This window comes from Perca flavescens, chromosome 3, assembly GCF_004354835.1.
Source record: "Perca flavescens isolate YP-PL-M2 chromosome 3, PFLA_1.0, whole genome shotgun sequence".
In the NCBI taxonomy this organism is placed as follows: Eukaryota; Metazoa; Chordata; class Actinopteri; order Perciformes; family Percidae; genus Perca; species Perca flavescens.
Window position 1 is genome coordinate 24,477,603 of NC_041333.1, and position 20,704 is coordinate 24,498,306.

The 20,704-nt window shown below is 38.8% G+C and overlaps 1 protein-coding gene across 1 annotated transcript in view; it reads right to left on the reverse strand.

Annotated features, from left to right (window-relative positions):
* The window catches only part of vaspb (vasodilator stimulated phosphoprotein b), a 37,655-nt gene extending 25,906 nt beyond the window's left edge, over positions 1 to 11,749 (reverse strand). The window contains 1 exon segment of the mRNA XM_028573901.1: positions 11,288 to 11,749. Coding sequence (XP_028429702.1) covers positions 11,288 to 11,292 — 5 coding nt within the window. The 5' untranslated portion in view covers positions 11,293 to 11,749.
* Positions 11,750 to 20,704: the final 8,955 nt, after the last annotated feature.

Here is a 20,704-nt window from a genome sequence, read left to right on the forward strand (position 1 = left end):
GAGCAGGCGACAGCAGCCGAGGACGGTGACAAAAATCTGCTCTCAAGTCAGACAGTTTCTAGCCGTTTCCAGCAGCCTTCAGCAGGACTAAATAAGCCAAATTGTTGCTGCTGTTGTTCTGAAAGATGTTAAACATTCTGAACTTAGCAGAACCTTTCCTTGTTTGGTTTTTTCTTCATATTTGCAAAGTTAAATGATTTAGCATTTAAATATCCATTATTATAAGCTTCAGTCTCAATTTAAAAAAGCGATTAATCGCGATTAATTACAGCCAATTGTGCAATTAATTAGTTAAGTTTTTTTAATCGATTGACAGCCCTAATAAATAAATAAATAAATAAATAAATAAATAAATAAATAAATATATATATATATATATATATATATATATATATATATATATATATATATATATAAAAAATAACTAACAGGGAAGATGGAAACCTGCAGGAGTCATACATACACACACGACAAGCTAGTGCAATCAAACAATAATATCCACACATCATCATGTGTCATCAATAGAACTTCTTGTTTTTTTTACAGCTTTCATAATTGATTCACGACACCACAGGTGGCCATGCTGCACCTTAGATGAACAAACAATGATTCATTACATATTTTCTTTCTTCCCCTACAGTTAAATGTCACATTAAAACCAGACAGGGACTGAGAAACCGTCACTTGGGTATTAAACCACTTCTTCCTTCTCGTCATGGCCGGATACAAATAGAGACAGCATCCCACAGATGATAGTCACGCATGATAAATATTGATATTGTAAGAAAAATGTATCTTATGGTAAACAGAAAACAATTTACTGCAAATAAAAAAAAAGAATCCTATCTGCAGATGTGTATCTCTTTATTTGAAAAAATTAAACCTGGGGCTCATAAGATTTTAATAGGTTATTGTGGAAATATATATATACGTATATACACATACAGTATACACAGAAGTCATTTGTAAGTGAAGAGTGAAACTTGCCCTTTCTACCACAGCACCTGGATAGGTGACACCAGACACACATGGGAAAGTCACGTTGGACTGCAGACAGAAGTGAGAAAAGAAAGTGTCTGTTGCAAAGGAATGCATACACTGCATACAATATTATGAAACCCAGGCTGCACGGTTAATCAAGTGTGGCATCAGAACATCTGCTTGTTAGTTATTACCATAATGCAAAAGAATAGAACTGAATTGTCCTTTGAAATAAGTGTTTTGCAGCCTCATTGCACACACTGGACTGAGGTCATGATGGTCAATGAAGTACTTGACCTCTGATGCTGACTCGGACATGGAAAGTCCACACAATAGCTTGTTAACGCTGGCCTGGTCATCTGACAGTACACTGTCCTCAAACCACCCTCGGGCCACGTAAATGGCTGTCAGTGATGTTCAGCCGGGCCCACATGACTCCAAAAAAAAAATTAAAATTAAAAAATTAAAAATAACATAATCAACCTTTTTGAACAACATACATTTCATGAAACTGGTTTGTTTCTCTTGTCAATGTTTAGTGACTATCACAGACTGTAAAAGTAGGTGCAAGATAAGCTTTCAAAGTGCAGTTCCAGCTGTCCTATAATGTTAATGTGGCCCAATGCCCAGACCCGAAAATAAACAGCTTCTTCTAAAACACAAACAGGAATCTAAACACTTATGCAAATTATTCTGAGGATTCTGCTGTTTTTATATACAGTTAAAAACGTATAACCTATAACAAGGAAATTAAAGAACAAATTCACAGGGCAAACGTGACTTTCGGAGGTTTGGACTTTCAGAGTTGTTTTTTGACTATATTGTCCTATCCACAACAGTAAGGGCTGAATAAAAAATAAAAGGCTTTTAGACTAAGGTTGTGCTAGAAAAGGAGATCTCTAATATACCTCATTTGCCTTTTTCCTCTGCTAACTTTTTTGTGGTTCTCAGCCTGTTTCTTCTCACATAGGTCTGGACATGCTGCTAAAGCACATAAATAGACACACGTGCATTTGCTGCCTCCACAAGTCAGCATCACAGAAACAGAAATCGCTATTTCAGCTATTCTTAAGCATTCCTTCTCAATATCTTTGTCTGAATGGAGTCAGACATCTTCAGCTAAAACTCCTCTACTAAGAAAACCCCTCCGCATTCTTCGAGCACTGACTCATCCTTTGCCTGGCATCGTTTATCTAGCATTTTGGAAAAGTTGAACAGACGTTTGGCCAAGAACTTTCATTTGTTGTGTGACCACTTCAAGAGTGGAGATGAATTCCTTCCTGCTTGTGTGGGGGAGTTGAGTGAGTGTGTGTGTGTGTGTGTGTGTGTGTGTGTGTGTGTGTGTGTGTGTGTGTGTGTGTGTGTGTGTGTGTGTGTGTGTGTGTGTGTGTGTGTGTGTGTGTGTGTGTGTGTGTGTGTGTTGGGGGGGCGCAACTACTGACACACTCAGTGCCCATATTTGGAACCGTCTCACCTCTGTCCTCCTCACTGAGCTCAATTCCTTTTACAGGTTGGAGCACATCCTCCTCGACACATCCAAGGATGAGGCAGGTCTACTTTTCTGGAGAAGTACAATCCACTGAGACGCCCCCCTTTCTCAGCTGCCTGGCTTGTACACAAATTCCTTTACACTAGAGAATACATGTCTTCCCCTCAACTCTGAGCCCAAAGAAGACAAAAAATAAGAAGACCACACTGAATCATAATTTCTGCTTCTCACTCATTGAGTGGCATGAGTGAGTAGACTTTGACCTTACAGTCTACTTTGCAGATAGTGGCTACTTAGATAATAGTCGCACAATGCATTACACACACTAAGCCCAATTCCATCAGCACAACACCAAGTTCATGATGGCAAACAAACTGTAATAAAGAGTTTGAGCGCTCTTGAAGACCTTTGCAAGTTTTCTTTTTTCTCACTTCATGTGAAAGCTTTGCTGCCAACAACAAGTGAGGTCTGTTATCTGATAACTAGTCTGGATCAACAGAAGTATATTTCCAGGATAATTGCCTGACATCTGCACGTGGCTCACGCGCCGGATGTCCCTCACCTTCTGCGCTCTGTGTGCTGGCGTTCTCAAACTTCGTTCGCTTCGGGAAACAACGACTAACTTCGAGTTAGCAAGTTAAGTTTAACACCCTAAAAATGGAAGGGTTTGAAGAAAATATGGATCGGAATACAGAATTTACTATCTTACTGGGACGTTTTGGGACCGATTGGAAGAAGCACACACGGCAATACATTGGTAAGGGCAAATTCCGTTTAACCAAGTATCCAGCTAATTTAAATAGCTCATGTTACTGTATTGTTTGTGTTAACAGTTAACAGGGATGGCAGTGCCACAATAAGAGCCACTAGATATCAGAAGGTTACATTGCAACAACAGTTTGTTTCTCAGTTTTTTTAGTGGCTAGCGCAATTGAATGACACCATGGTGTCCCGTCGGAGTGCACAAGCTGTACCTTCATTGTTTGTTTACATAACTCACTCACAGGGAAAGCAAAATGTTGCCAAACTCGTGACATCAGGGAAGTGGGAGAATTTTCTATTGTTTCTCAGTCATCTCCAGCTGCAGGCTACCACTAAGCAAGCGTTACCCTGTGTCTTTAGCTGCATGCTACCAGCTGGTAAGCTATGCTGTCTGTGTTGTTTTGTTCTTTGGACATGCGCAAGTAGGCGGGGGTGTAGAGAGAGAGAGAGAAAAAGAAATACGTGGGATTCATAGAGCTCTGATTTTGATAGTCGAAATCAAAAGCTCATTTCGATACATTTTCAATTTAAAATGGAAATCGTCATACATACATACATACATAAATACATAAATACATACATACATACATACATACATACACTATGTACTAACAAAACAGCCAAAGTTACATTCAGGTCAATATTCACCCATGACTAAGCAGTGAGCATTAACTATTTTAGCAGATGAATCTTTTAACAAGAAGATGGTCCTCTTTTGACCACTCAACATCAAGATCCCCAATGATACCATTCAAATAGACCAGACTACCGCTTAGACAGAATGATAAGACAGAGTGGGAGGAGCAACAACTGTTTTTATAAACATAATTATGTGCATCGCTAATCATGCAAAAAAAGTGTCACTCATGCAGAAAATGGTTCAGTCTTTAACTGTAGAAGTCAAAACAGGTTCTCCGTTTAAGCCTTGCCTTTTCTGTTTAGTTACAAACAACCACCCAGAGTGTAAGTGGTGCCTAATGATAATAAGGAAACTGCTGCCCAGCAAATAATCTGCTGGGTTTCCTTCAATACTGTTTTATCTAATACAGCCTTTGTGTATCAGTAATCAACATCATACCAGATAAGTGAAGTTAAGATCTGAGGACCTGAAAGACAGGAATGCTTAAGATGGCTGATGGCATAAAGCAGTGTTTATACCAACTGGCATCCATTACGCTCCATTAAGCAGTGGACCCCTGATGAACCCAATGTATCTTTGTGCCCATTAGCAGTGCTGACCATACAATATATCACTACAGTACTTCTGCCCACAACAAGCTTTGGTTTCACTATGTTGTTAGACCCAGGCTCTCCTTTAGCTGGGATGATGTCACTCTCAGTCTGGCTAATGCAAAAAGACCACAGGGTTTTGTAGATGTCTTTTACTTCATTCAGCCACTGTAGAGCTGTTTGTCCTGCTCTACTTAACGCTGGTGATGGCTAGAAGATAAGTCATGTTCCCCTTATAATTGTACAGTCCTGGTGGACCGCCAGGCCAATAGGAACCCCAGTCAGAAATCTTTTTTGAATGCCAAATATCCATTGTGTTTTCCCTATATTCATTCTGCAGCGGCGCACCACCGTGAGTCCATGAATGAGGCAACTTTCTGTGGATAGTTCAAATCTGTAACAGCAGGACAGTTAAGTGTGTTATCTAAACTGCTAAAGTCAGTTGAAACATCCTGGCAGCCTAAAGGTTACAAACAGGCTTGGTAGTGAACATGCTAATGTTCTGACGGATTCTGTGTTTTAAGATGAGCTGGACCAGAGAATATTCAGTTAAAAATAGATCGGTGATGCTGTTTTACCCTCATTGTTGTCTGGGAAGTTTGCTGGGAGTGGCGTAATGTAGCGTTTGATGTGGAGTAGGCCTGCACGATATTGTAAAAAATGACATTGCGATATATTTTTTCTGCGATATATATTGCAATATGAAAAAAAGACTAATTTTTACAAGATGACATAAATACCTCTATTTGGAAATAATACAAACACCAAAGCAAGTAAGCGCTGTGAATACTCTTCTGAAGTGATTTGAGAGGAAAATCAGGTAGAAATACACTGGATGACTGACCTATCAATCCAGGCTAAAGTGAATAATATTACTAATGCATGCATGTTGCTTACTCTAAATTTCAGGTTGTGGTCAACTAGCGGCCTGCTTTGGTTGTTTGATAAATTGATCAACATGGATTGTGATTGGTGGTTTGCTGTGTCTGTTTGGTGTGTTCCGTGCCGTCGTCAGTCGGAGGAGCCGTCAGCGTTCATTTGGGCCGATTTTACTTGTTGAATCGGCCAGTGGGCAGTTGGAATCAATGACCAATTAGCAGAAATGACGAGCGGGATAAGCGTGATGAACACCTCTCAAAATTGGACGAAAATCTTTTCCTTTGTCGATCTGAAATGAAGACAGATTCAGCAACTGCACGGCCTATTTCTCGCCTAAAATGTTTTCAGAAACACGTTTCGGCAAACTATTTTCGTAAAATACAAGATTCCGATTACGTATTCCGAACGAGCTGCCATTATAGTTGGACGCGTTCGTCCAATCATTTTTTGGGCGACAGGCGCCTGCTGTTATGGAGACGTATTACGTCTCACGCAGAACATACGCTTAAGTCAGCATCGCTTCGGTGTGTTCCAAGGCACTTTTTTGACAAACTCGGGGGGACTGATCAGTCCAACTGCCCTTTCTGCCGACGGCTGGTAGCAGCTTTCTGCGGTGAAAAATGGCCGAGAGATGTCGCGATTATGTTGCATTAATCAGGTGATTTCGTTTACCTTTGCAACGTAAATAAAACATTGACTACTGTAGTCTCTCTCTCTCTCAGCAAACTCCATGGAGAACAATGAGGGCAAAACACTGAATCCATCCATCCAGTTAACAATCTAATATTGTCAACAGTCAGATATTTTGTCATACCATTTAGAACAAGGTAGGTATCCCTTTAATGTCTCTGGGTTAGGGTTATTAAACCAGTCAATGAGGACCACTTTACAGCCATAATTGGATTTACATAACAGTCACATACATTTTATGAAGAACCATTATTCGTCAGGTATGGAACTTAATGCACAATACATAAGCAGATTCAGTCCAATCTGGTTATTTTACCCATTTTTTAACAATTTATCAATTATTTATTTAAATTCCTGAGACAAAAGATTCAACGGTTTCAAAACACCTAGCTTAGTGAACAACTACTAAATATGAGTAATGCATGCATGACCAAAAAGCTAGTTAGGGTAAAAGTCAAGTTTAAAATTAGTGATCACAAAAGAAACAATACCATACAGAGAGAGCATAACCGCTAGGCCTGTAACAATTACATGATTGTCTAACCACATCATTTTCAAACACGTTTCCAATACCCACGTACACCCTGTAGTGTCACAGAACGGTAGCTACCCCATGATCTATGGATTCCTACCAGAGTGCAGTTGCAAGTCAAGTCAGCTTTCTAACTTTAGAAATCAACTAAAGCACCTTTATACGTGTTTTAGTAGAGCTGGGCAATATATCGATATTATATCGATATCGTGATACGAGACTAGATATCGTCTTCGTATTTGGATATCATAATATGGTATAACTTGTCTTTTCCTGGTTTTAAAGGCTGCATTACAGTAAAGTGATGTCATTTTCTGAACTAACCAGAATGTTGTAACTGTTCTATTATTTGCCTTTACCCACTTAGTCATTATATCCACATTACTGATGATTATTTATCAAAAATCTCATTGTGTAAATATTTTGTGCAAGCACCATTAGTCAATACTACAATATCGTTGCGGTATCGATAGAGGTATTTTATATCATGATATTTGATTTTCTCCATATCGGCCAGCCTTATGTTTAGTAATGTAGTTAGAGTGTCTATTGTATAAATCTACTATTGTGCTTTGTTAAATTAATGTTACCGTAAATGATGGCACTATAGCGGAAATGGTCATTCATTATGCTAGTTCTGTGGGGATTTGTGGTCTTATTTTTCTAATCTGTAAATAACAACTTGTTTGCTAACATTAGCTAAGGTCCTAAGGGGTATAATGGTTGATGGTAAGTGAATTTTGTTTAGATGTGCCAAATTGTAATTTTATAAGTGATTATTGGTTGAGCTAAAGCTATGCTAGCGGCAGCTGTCACTTGTTGCCATAGCAACTCCAAACATCCTGGGCTGTAACTGCTTCAAGCCAGTTACAGCCCAGAGAAATTGAACACGCTCTGTTTTTATTGATGAGGATGATCGGTCTATTGTCAATTGTATGTTCATTTAAGCAAATAAATACAATGTTTTACAATGTATGACAATTATATTGTTAATTGCAATTATTTCAGAGACAATTAATTGGACAGCAAAATTTGGATTTGTTACAGCTCTAATAATTGCCTAATATAACATAACAGCACAATTAAAGAAGAAAAACCACAAGGTCAGCCACCACAAGGAAACTGGATTTGTCTCCAAGTAGACAATAGTAGGTTTTGTATGTTAAGCAACTCTTGTAGCAGAGCGTCTAATCCAAGAGGCAGGCCAGCATAATGGCCTATTTATGAGTATGAGAGGTGGGAGGACCCAGAGGGGTAAATTGGTTCAGGGGAGGGGGTTGCAGTGATTGGGTGTTTTGGGAGACAAACTCACAGGGCAAGACCACTTCAATAATGGAGATTGTGGAGCGATGAAGCATACAGGCTTTTGTGATCATTTAGACACACTGTCACACCAACTGTACAGCGAGTCTTATGAAGAGCATATCAACATGCAACTCTTTATGATGCATGAAATAAAGTGTATTCTTAATCCATTGTAGAAAAGAATTCCCACAAGCACACCCCAATTACCTCAAATTGTTATTGTTTCTGGGGTGCGGGGTAAGTGTGGATATTAAGAGACCTTTGGTTAAAAAACAAATTTATAAACTGTTTATGTTCGCACTAAAAGTGCTATAATTTCAGGTATGAAAAATGTATCCCATGTATTCGGATACAGTTTGCAAAAGACAATAAAAGGTAGAATCAGAAATGTGTCCAACTGCTAAGACAAGTGCAGTTTTACATAGCTCTAGCTATGCATTTGAGTGAAAATTGAAGGGATCTTAGAGTACACAAATATTGGACTTCAAAAGAGAACAAAAATGCTGTGCAATTGTGCAAAGGAATTAGGGGAACAAGTAGAGACCCATTCCAACACACACTGTTGTGAAAATTACACAACACCGTGCCATAAACGTGATGCTATCACAACACCAATGAGTTTCAGCTTGTTGTCCTTACAAGGAAATATATGCAATAACATTGCTAAATGCCTTAAATAACAGTTACTGTCCTGTTGGCACATGAGGTCAAGACATTGAACATCTGATAGAGGAAGAGGATATGACGGACAGCAAAACTGCAAAGATCACTGTTAGAGCTGCATTCCTTTCCAGTTACTGCCTAGGCAGAAAGAAGCTAGAGCCGACACACAAAAGGAGACTGAGGGGGAGGCCATTTCCCTGCTTTTAAGGCTGATCAATAAAAAGCTCATGCAAGAGTGTAAGGAAGGAGAAAAGCGGAGGAGCCCAGTTTTGCATCGCTTCCAGGCATGTCAAGCTTCTAAACTGAGCACAGGGAACTCGTTAGATTGCAAACAGATGCATTACACCTGTCTACTTATGTCATATGCTTTAATTCTTGAGCCTGAGGCAGCCATACTGCTGGTGTCTGATAGGACATAAGTCTTTTAGTCACAGAGACCCAGTCAATGAGTCATGGTGGGAAACAGGAGTCACCTCTGACAATAACAGTGAATCATTATGCAGATGAAGCACTTCCTGTGTCACATAACCAAAGGATGAGAAAGTCTGAAATGCTGATACAGTGATCTTAGCATTGATTTGTATTTAGGAGCATCTGCTTTGAACCAACAGATGTGCACTAAAGGTTGTCATTGGAGATAACGCTGTACGAGTGAAATAGCAGGACGTTTCTATTGACTTCAAATGTAAAAAAGGTAGCTTAAAGTTAGGACGCATTACTAAAACCTTTTCTCAACTGGGTCAAATTGTTGAACTTTTGACCAACTGACTGCACTTCTGTGTCAACATTCACATACCACAGGCACAAATGACAATGAGCATGAGTGGAGCTGCATTCCAGTCTTTACCTATTATACAAGATGGCATCCACTGTTGAGGCCACAATGGAGGGCCAACAGGAACAGCATCCAGATAAAGTAAGACCTTCTATTATCAAGACAGATTTCACCTATCTGACCTTTGAAGGTCCTGATGAAACTTGAATATAGACAAAAATGTAATAGACGTTAACATTTACATAGTGTGTTTGGTGCAGTCTAGTTGCTGCACTGGTTTATGGTTGGGGAAGTATTTTTTGAATGCAGCTGAGCAACACGACAATAAAGCAGTTTGCTTATCTTATTGCATGATGTGTAATAATTCAATTTAGTACCATAGCGGGGGTACCACAGTGTTTTATTATTTACCATAGTGCCTGTGAGAGAGTGTTGTCAAGGTGATGTGTAAAATACTGTAAATACAACAGTTTACTATTTTTTCTCTTTACTTATTGTGTGTTTATCTTAAGAGTGTCTTGTACTTTCTTCTCTATCCCTTGCTGCTGCAACATCGTTAATTTCCTCATTGTGGGATTAATAAAATGATTTTGATTTTATTATTATTATTATTATTATTATTATTAGCTTATTCTGTATTGTATGTTACCATAACAATCTTTTCTGATCATTGCATTAACTTAATTAATGGCCTCATCAGTTGTTTTTTTGTATGCATTATTGCGATTGTTGCAGGATTTTAGGCAGCTAAAGTGCCTCCTGTTCCTGCTGTAATCAAAGTAACTAAGCAGAAATATGTGCAAAACAAATACAAACCCTGGACCAACCCATGTGCCGAGCTGCGATATACTGTTACAGTAAGGGCAGTGCAATAGATTGGAGATAAAGAACTAATCACACAGGTTATCCGCCCTGTACCACTGTACTCCGCTGTACCTTATGGTCCTGAATTAAACTCGCATCTGACAAGCTTTCAAAAGACAAAAAAAGTTGTTCCTTGACATAAGTGGAGTGCTGCTCTGTTTAAATGTTAAGATCTGAGGAAAAGAAGAAGAAGAAGAAAAAAGGCCCAGCCAGGACCCGTGGCTTCAAAGCATGTAATTGCCAACTGCACAGGCTGTGACAGGATGTGGAATTTGTGTACATGGGCTTTCCACAGATAAATTTGGTTCCCGGCGCAAACCTCTGTTTTCCCAGAGGGCGAAAATAGTAGAAGAGGGATAGGTTCAATGTGTGTCTGTGAAAATGCATGACATGATATAAACAGCAAGTGTATTCTGGGTAGCAGGGTGGCCAGAGCGGGCATTGTGTGACTGAAGGAGCCCCCTGTATAGAGGAGAATCCACCAAGCTGAAGTGCCTTTGAGCAGGACACCGAGTCTCATTTACATGTTCTATAAACTACCCTGACCTTAGTTATAAATACACTGTTGTTCACTTATGTTTTTATATCGTCGTTATTTTTGCATGATAGCGGTTCAGTTTAGGTACGTGCACAATAACACTAAAGTATAGCAGCCAAAGGAGCAAAACAATAGTCAACATGGAGTGTTTGAAACAAATCTATTTTTGTAATCTGACCATCTCAACAACCCGAACCTGGGAATATTTCCCCAAAGGCAGCCACACTTGAAATAGTGGTAGTACCGGTACAAGCTTTCAGTACGACCATGCTAACACGAATACTTTCTGATACACAAACCATCAAGTTAGCAAAGGTCACAAAACCTGCTAAACAGCGTGTGCCCCTGTGAGTTAGTTAAAACAACACCAAAACAGGCAGAAGCTCGAGTTATTTGTGAATGAGAAATGTGATTTGAGGTGTTGGAAACAACTGCTGTGGCGAAACTCCTAGGCAGACCCCAAAGAGATATTATAGGGTCAGAACTGAACATTCGCCTTTGTGAAACCAGTGGCCGAAACACACAAAATGTAGGCTGGAAACACAATGCAGATGAAGGGATTTGAGCCGCTTTACCCACCTCATTGTTCGGCCAGAGTGGAGATCCTCTCCTCGTAGGGAACTTTGGCTGACTTCAGAGCTGAAGCCCGGCTTTAAAAGTCAAACTAGTAAAATAAATAAACGAGAAAAATCGGCGAAAAGGGCGCATCTACACCCGCAAACGGGGTAGCCACTAGCGGTATAAAGAAAGCACACCTCGACAATTTCCTGGTTGTATGGAGCGGGAGAGGAGGGAGGGGGGGGGGAATACAGTAGTGAAGCAGGTTTGTCAACTCCAATCACTATCCCACATTGGTTTGTACGATCTTAAAAGGTGAAGCCGAGAAGAAGCGAGCTACACCAAAATCAGAACTTCTCTTTTCACACTTGCGTTGGTTTAACGCTCTGTTTCTGGAGATTAGAGCCGTGTGTCTGCGCCGGACTTTTCTCCGCTCCCTCGGTCGGTAGGTCTCTGTAATTCACTGTCTGGCCCAACCCGCCAGCTTCAAAGTAGGCTACAATCCGTAGGTGCATTCACGTATGCCTCGTAAAACTCGAATTTAGAAGTATGAGTGGTGTTTCCTCGACAGTTACAGGGACTGAAATTAGAAATATGATAAGCAATGGTGGAAAGTAACACAAGCATTTACTCAAGCACTACGGATAAGCACAATTTTCCTGTGTTCTTTGGGCTACTATTTCCATTTTCTGCTATTACATTTCAGAGAGGTCAGCTATGGCACTGTTTACCCCATTACCATTTATTTGAGAGCTGTAGTTGCTCTTTACTCTGAAGATTAACAGTTTACATATAAAACATCTTATAAACTATATGGTGCATTGTTAAACTGCCCAACAGACTATTAAAGTAGGCCTAGTTCAAATGAGCTTTACCGTCCTTGACCATCTACGTAAATGTAATACTTTTTACACATTGATGTATCTACCACGAATCAACAAGAATACTTTAAGTAGCCTATATTTAGCTGTCAATTCTTCCACTTACGTAAGTGTGAATATAGCACATTTACTTGTAACTAGAGATGGCCCAATACCATTTTTTCTTCCCGATACCGATTCCGATACCTGCACTTGCGTATCGGCCGATACCGAGTACCAATCCGATACCAGTGTGTCATATATTTTATTATGTTTTAACAATTGTATACTACTATGCCTGTATGGATGTGATATGATTTCTATCTTTGTTGTCGGTCTGGCTCAGGTTAAACTCTTTGTAAAACATGAACAAACACAAACAATGAATGCCACAGAACTTTCTTTTATTATCCAGTTTGACAGTCAGTTATAACAAAAAAAGAACATAAATAAACTACTTTAACGTAGATTTTCTTTAGGGCTTTATTACGTGGTATCGGATCAGTGCATAAACTCCAGTACTTACCAATACCGATACAAGCGTTTTAGGCAGTATCGGAGCCGGTACCGATACCAGTATCGGACCATCTCTACTTGTAACAGAGTTTACTAATGAGGTATTGCTAATTTTAAGTAACCACTGACAATAATAATAATAATAATAATAATAATAATAATAATAATAATAATAATAATAATAATAATAATAATACAAAATAGTTTAACATGAAATACTTTAACATTGACTGTTAAAGTAAGGTAAGGGTAGCCTGGTTGACAGGACCAGATTACCCATTTACTCATTAGTAGCTGTTCCTCTTTTTCTTGTATTTTAGGCAATGTAGCCTATTGTATGTGTAGTCTATTATTGTAAATAAGGAAGTATATACAGTACGCTTTTAGGGCAGATGTCATAGTGCTGTATAATAATCGAGAAAATGGAACAGACATAAAATAGATAACCAGTGTATAAACATAAGTAAAGTAGGACTAAATGTATTCAAGTCCAAAGTTCAGGAGCTATGGCCGCAAAGGTGTGATGTCTGTTGGTTTTAATTCTGAAGCAAGATACGACCAATACGCCTTGATCAGAAGACCAGTGGTTTGGGAATGTAGTAACTCAGTAATGTAGGTGGGTGGGTTTATTATTTGACGCAAACCAGCAGCACCCCACTTTGCTCACCATTCTAAAAAGAGTTAAACAGTGCAAAAAAGATGTAGTGGTTTTTATATAGCCTACTGTTAATGCTCTTTTCTGTTGGTGGTTGGTATATTTAATTTCTAATAGCACTTGAAGGCAGCATCTCATCCATGCCAGGGGCAAAGCCAAGCCCTCCACCTCGCCCTACTGGCTGTCTGGGTAACTTCAAGTGTCTATTGTGGCTTTAGTAGTTATTCTATATAGACTTGTATTGAGCAATATTTCTGGAATAAAAAGATAAATGAAAAAAAAAGCAACAACGCCAAACTATAGAAATCTTTTAAGTAACCTGTGTTAAATGCTGAAGTAATACTTTCTAATTCTTATAACAATGAAAGGAGAGTTTGATGCCTCACATGGCCAAATTTTCAAAACCGAGACAGTGCACACTAAAATAACTCCTTCCTAATGGGGACAGAAGTGGAAGAGAGGATGAGAAAGGAATGCATTACGCCTGCATGGCATGTGTAAACATCCAGAAAGCCAATATGCCTTTAGACTCACCACACACACATTTAGACATACAAGATGACAGCTCTGAGCAAGTGTTAGTCTGGTATTTTTTTTAGCCACGTATCCCCTGTTAACTCTGCTGTCTACTGAAGCTCAAACTGTCAAGTATACAACCCCTTTTTTTTGGCCTCACTGTCTAAAAAGCTTGGTCCCATTCCCAGAAAGTAACTCATAAAGAATTACAAACAGTCGTGCAGTAATTGTAGGTTCTTCCTGTGCTCCTCCCCTGTACCACAGCTTTATTTCCAAAGCATGACGTCAGTCGGTCAACGCCGTCCGCAGCTGGCAGCCTGGCAGAAGATTTGTTGGACTGCAGTGAGGGGGCCTCCATGACATTTGGAGCAAAGTGGCTCCAATAGATGTTCAAATATGGGTTTTATCTACATGGAAGATGTGTGTGAGATGGAGAAACTGAAAAATGGAAAACGTGGATGTGCTTGGTCAACCAGGCTGAATTACACCTCTACTTATCTCTCTATCCCTGTGAGTTTGTAGAGGGGCTGTTACGTAACCCGAGCGCACTTCTACTACATCTTACATCAGAGAGTCCAGGACTTGTTAAAGCATATAGTCCTGAGGCAGCAGCGTCTGAAAGCTTCAGCCTCCACTGCTGGTTGAATGGCAGACGAACAAAGAGAATTATACAACTGAACTTAAATTGGGGAAACAAAGTGTCAGTCTGGATGAGGTTGGCAGCAGTTAGCCAGACAGGGATTAGTAGTAACAGTGTAAGCTATTCCAGACGAGCCAATGTTTTGTATTTTCAAGGAAACCCAATGGACATGGAGAATGAGTGTTACTGTTACCCAAGTTATTTCTCTTTCCATCTCTTTTTTACAGGAAAGGAATGTGACTGGAGGAGGATAAAATCTGTAAAGAGGAGCGAGACACAACTGTTCACTAAGAGGTATGGGCTGGAGGCCAGCAGAGCAAATGGCAGCAGAAGGATTTTAGAGAGAGTCCAAATGACATGTCCTAAAATGTAGGCCCTGATCTCCTCATAGGGCAAATACAAGTATCCAAAGTATTCCGATCCTTTACTTAAGTAAAAGTACTAACACCACACTGTGAAATACTGTTACAAGTCCTGTATTAAAAATGTTACATAACTAAATGTAAGAATAATCAAATTTAAATCATTAAAAGAAAAAGCAGCGTGGCCGAGCAGACGCACATATACATAGAGGTTTAGTCCTCGATGCAGAGGTCCAGGGTTTCAAATCGGACCTGTGACAATTTCCTGCATGCCTTCCCCCTCTCTCTCTCCCCTTTCTCACCTAGCTGTCCTATCAAATTAAACAAACAAAAAATAATCTAAATTTTTTTTTTATTTAATCCTTACATTTGACACGTGAACAGGTTTTGCATCGAAAATAAATGATTAACAAAGCAGCTGCCAATACATTCTCTGTCAATCCACTAATCAGTTAATTTACTAGGCCCAATTGTTTCAGCTGTACATGTATATACTTTAATTAATATGAAAACATGCCATTTCAAAGTATGTTTTTGTATGTAAAAATCTTAATTTGTTAAAAGAACTAGTAACTAAAGCTGTCAAATAATTGCAGTGAAGTAAAAAGTACAATATCTCTCTTTGAAATGTAATGCAATAGAAATCCACTTGCATGTCACATCAGATATCATATATCATATATCAGATATCAGATATCACTTACCGTTTACCCATTTGGTCACAAGCTAGTGTTACGTTTCTGAAACCTCTGCAATCACTTCACAAATAAACTGTTAAAATCCTGGACGAGAAACCAAGCATTTTTCATCATTGTCCAATATTACAAAAACACAGATTACTCAACTGGGAAAACATGGTCAAATATTCAAATCTATGTCTTGTCTATAAAATTATTCACAGTTTATCATCCCTCTCCTCTCCACCAGTTTGTCAACATCCGAACAGCTGATCAGAGCAGAACCTGAGGTGCAGTGAGGAGAGATTGTATCATTTCATTTAGGAAAAGTGTATTTGGCCAAACCGCTTTTTCTGTTTGAGCTGCTACTGAGTGGAACCTCACCCCCATAACCATCAGAAATATAAATACATATAGTACATTCAAGATCCAGTTAAAGAAATGGCTCATTGATAATCAGAGCTGTCAACATTACCATTAACTTGTAGACCTGCTCTCGCTGCCCCCTGCTGGCTTCTTGCCTTGTGTGTGTGCATGTGTTCATGTCTTTGTCTGATGATTGTCTGATTGTTGGTCTACTATGTTTCTATTGTACATTTTAGCTTAATAGTACTTTTTACCAAATGTATTATAATTGTTATGTAAAAATGTAAAAAAAAATTTTTACTTTCTTTTAGGGTGACTTTTACCATCTGTCTAGGGACTGCAGATGAAAAACTAACTGTGGCATATTGACAGAAATGTTTATTAATATGCACTGTCCCTGTAATAAATACATAAATAAATGAACTGCATAAGATGATGATGCTTTCAAGTTCCAGTAAATGTGTTGTATCACAAAATTAAAATGGCTCAGTCAAGCTAAAGCATGGTTTCTGTTGTAAAACTGATACATTACTTTTATAATCCACTAGATGGCAACATGGCCTTAATAGCCTCTAGTAAATACAAATGTCTGCTAGACATTTCACACAGCGGTGTACTGGAAAGGTTCCTGCTGTGTTCCTGTATTTTCTCATGTTGTGTAATCAGTGTGAAACTATTCTTTTTTTATTTGTGCTGATGTCTATCTTGGTGAAGTCTCCCTGGAAAAGAGTCAGGCATAAGAATTGAAGATAAAATAAAATAAACGTTTAATTGAATGAAAGTAAACGGTAAATAACAGGTTATAAAAATACAGAACATTTTGCTGCTACCTTTCCTCAAGAAAGACATTTTTTTATCCTAAATACATTTCAGACATAATCATAACAAATATTGCAGCAACTATCAGTCAGTTTTGATATTATATGAACATAAAAAAATGAAAAATTGAATCCAGGTATAATGCCTCAGTCCTATAGTTTGAAGACACAAAGGTCTTCAAACACAAGGGATTTACATGACATTAAAGAAGTGTACATTCTTCCTTGAAATATTTTAGCCTGATTCTGATATTCTGTAGTCTAAATCAGAGATCTTTAAGAGGGGGTCTGGGACCCTTAGAGGATCCTCAGAGTTACTGCAGGGGGGCCCCAAGTTATTTTTTATCTTTTTTTTTGTATGTATGAAAATATACATGAGTCCAACATATTATTACCAAAGATAAATGAATATGTCAATAATTCTTATTTTAATAGCCTAGTATTGTATGCACCATAAAAGGGTATTTTATAAAGGCTTTAGGCGCTACATGTTATTGTAGGACTAGTTTAATATGCAACTCAATTTCATACAATATGTAGATGGTCCCTGCTCTGCCTCCCTTTTAGCAAAGGGGTCCTTGGCCTAAAAAACGTTGAAGAGCACTGGTATATAAAATATATAATATATATACCATAATATATAAATATTTGATACAAATTTGACTGTATTAGGCAAAACACTGAAAAAGATGATATAATTAAAGGGATTCAGTAGTCCCCATCACCCACAGCAAACATGGAGGACAAATCCTTAAAGTGTTCAGGATAATGGAAAGTTTGAACATCTAACTACTGTATTATGGCCGCTTGTCATGGAAAATGTGATACAGTCATTTTGAGTAAGTGGACTTTGAGTTGAGATTGTTTTGTCAGCTGTTACACCAAGGTCAAGAAGGAACTGCCAAGGTCAACAGTTTGATCTGTAATGTTAGGGAAATAAAATGTAGTCTACAAGCTTGTTGAAACTTTCATGAAAAAAATTAAATAAAATGTGGAATTTGTGATTTAAACATCTTTTTTTTTAAATAAAACATATATTTAAATAAGCTACAAATTTGCTGGGGAAATTTGGACTCATGGGTAAAATCCTGACTGGGCTGAGACTAAGGCCCTGCTAGTAGTCGTGTAAATCAAACGTTTTATCAAGATACAATATAATATTGATTCTTTGGACAACAATATCACAATATTTACTGATATCACAAACGATTCGATTCAATTCAGGAACCTGCAATCGATACGAGAAGATACATTTAACACAGTCAGTTCCATTCATAAATATTTACAAAAAGCAACTCAAATATGATTAGTCAATTTCATTACTGAGCTCTTTCAAAAACAAACTACTCTTTTTAATAAAAATAATAAATATAAAGTTTGAATTTCAAAAAAGGTGCATCTTAAAGATGACGATATGTATCAATATTTTCACTTTGTATCCGCTGAGGATTGAATCGATACATCATCAATGTTTTGTACCCCTACCCTAGTCCTGCAACATCATGAAAAGACACTGAATGGATTTTGTAGCCTAATAATATCATCTATCACCAAGTATAATGATTAAGCCTGTATCAATATAAAAATGTTTATGCTAGTTGAGCCCACTTTCTTTGCCACTCCAGCAGTAGTGTTTGTAAATAGGCCTGGGTCTACTGCAGCAGCTCGATACACCTGATCCCTCTTGTTTTGGCTGTCACTGACCGTGTCCTTGCAGTTACTGTCATTCACACTTAAAAAGAGACGAGTGAAGGCAGTGTTTGTGTGTTTACAGAGCTGATACCCTTCCTCATCCACCTGGCCTCGCGGCTCCGACACCCGGACCGTGGCTCTGCTTGAAAACAAATTGCGGCGGCGGCTCCGGTTACCGGGCCCCGATCGATGCGATGCGCTGCGCGGTGTCACGTTGCCCGGAGGCCCGAGTATCGATGCATGGCCGATCGCTATCATAATCACACTTCCCCCCTCTTATCGCTTACCTACTGAATAAAACATCTGCCTTCCTGCTCATGGATCGCTCACCCCCTCCCAAAATCTGGAGGGAAAGAGACTTCTTGAAGTGTCTTTGAGATGAGTGAAGTAACATGAGAAAAGTGCACGATGATACCCAACAAATGAGGTCCCTAAAGTTGTTTTTATCTCAGGCATCTCCAAATAGACCCACCAGCTAGTATGTGACAGTTCTTTGTCCCAGGATGCTGCAACTGTGAGGGGAACTGTTTTTCCAAACCAATGTTACAGAGCTAGGTCAAGTTTATTGAGGACCTACAGCCTATAGCCTATACACATTCTGTGGGCTTCCACTGGTGGCCACCATGCAGCCCGACAAGCAGCTGCTCATTTAGCTTGACATGCCTAACTTCGTCTTCTGAAGCAAACGCTTCTGAAAAACTTTTGCCAGCTTTAGCAAAACAAAAAGGCCCATTTGAATAAACGCAGGACCTGATAGGAAAGTTGGTCAACACAGTCCTGCATGACCAGCCATGGGCTGTCTTTGTAATTCAGCATAACCAGGTGGCTTTAGCTATATTGCAAAGGCCTGTACATAGCTGTTTTCATTGTTGCATTGTCTGTGCACTTTTGTGTGTCAGAACTATAGCCTAATGGATCACTTTTCGTAAATAGACTGAATTTGGCATCAGCACGAGAATGCAACAGTGCAACCGAGACCTTGCTCTCTCCACCTCATTTGTTGTAATATTTCTCTACGCATTTGTATTTTCCTTGGTGCATCCTTAATTTGGGGGTTATGTTGACAGTAAACGTATCCAGTTGAGATGTATTGAGTCCACACAGTTTGCTACTTTTTGTAGATATCAGACATCAAGCAAATAGGGATTTCCTGTGAGATCAGACTGCTGCTGGAATGAATAATCACATTAGGAGGTTTAGCTCTCTAACAAAAACTGTTGCAGTGCAAAACATTATTTTTTTTGAGAGATAATATACTGTATAGAACACATTTAAATCCCAATATGAATGGAACCCCTACTGTAACCCTCATATCAATAATTTTCTATTATTTTCTTATTGTATATTATTAAAAGTGTATCTGCCAGCCAGAGTCCCCAGGCCTCCAGTTCTCTACATGTCTGGATGACTATGAGAACTTAACTATAAATTGTGACACATTGACTAATTAATTTGTACTAAAATTCATGTTTTTGTTCCGCTCCTAAAATCAATATGCAGAACCAAACAACTTAAATGCATGTTGAACACTTACAATTTATTACCAAATATAGTAAGATATATAAGACATAAGAGAAGTAGGCTGAATAAATGAAGTGTCTCATCAAATTACAAAATCTTACCGTATTTCTCTGCTGAATGTCTAAACAATAGCTGTCACGTCACAGCTGGAACACACGTCTAACAGTAAGGATAAACATTTAGTTGTGTTAGTCACAGTAACAGCAGATCAAGCTTACATATAAATGTCAAATGTTACTCTGGGGGCCCGGTGATGCTACAGATTCCATGGCCCTAGACATTACGAAGGGAAAAGTACATTAGCAATGTGGTGTCCAGAAAAATAACAAACAGTAACAAAGCATTCAAGCTAAGGGTAACCACTTTCGTGTTTTTCTCCCCACAAAACAGCAGGTTGAAATTAACTTGGCAATGTCAAAATACTCAGAGCACCTTAAAATGAAATCACTTTTTAAATCATACATTTCAATTAGTTTTGCCTGTTTTCTTTAAAATGCATCCTTTATTAGCACATTTCTCACTGAGATTAGATGACCCAGCTAACATCTGTTTAGTAATTTTACTTTTATAGAAAGTGCAAAAGCAGCAAGTGGTTGACTCATGTGGGTTCCTCCTGGTGGCTGCAGGGCCCTAAGCATCCGCTGTGTTTCCTTACGCCTCAGGCTGGCAGCGCAAAACCTTTTACGTTTTCCGGCCCTTGCAACGCGATCTCCTTAACACCTTTGGTATAAGTCAAGATTTGCCTGGAGCAGGAGTGCAAAAGAAACCTTTACATTAGTCCTAGAAATGTCATAACAAGTTCACTGCATTTCAAA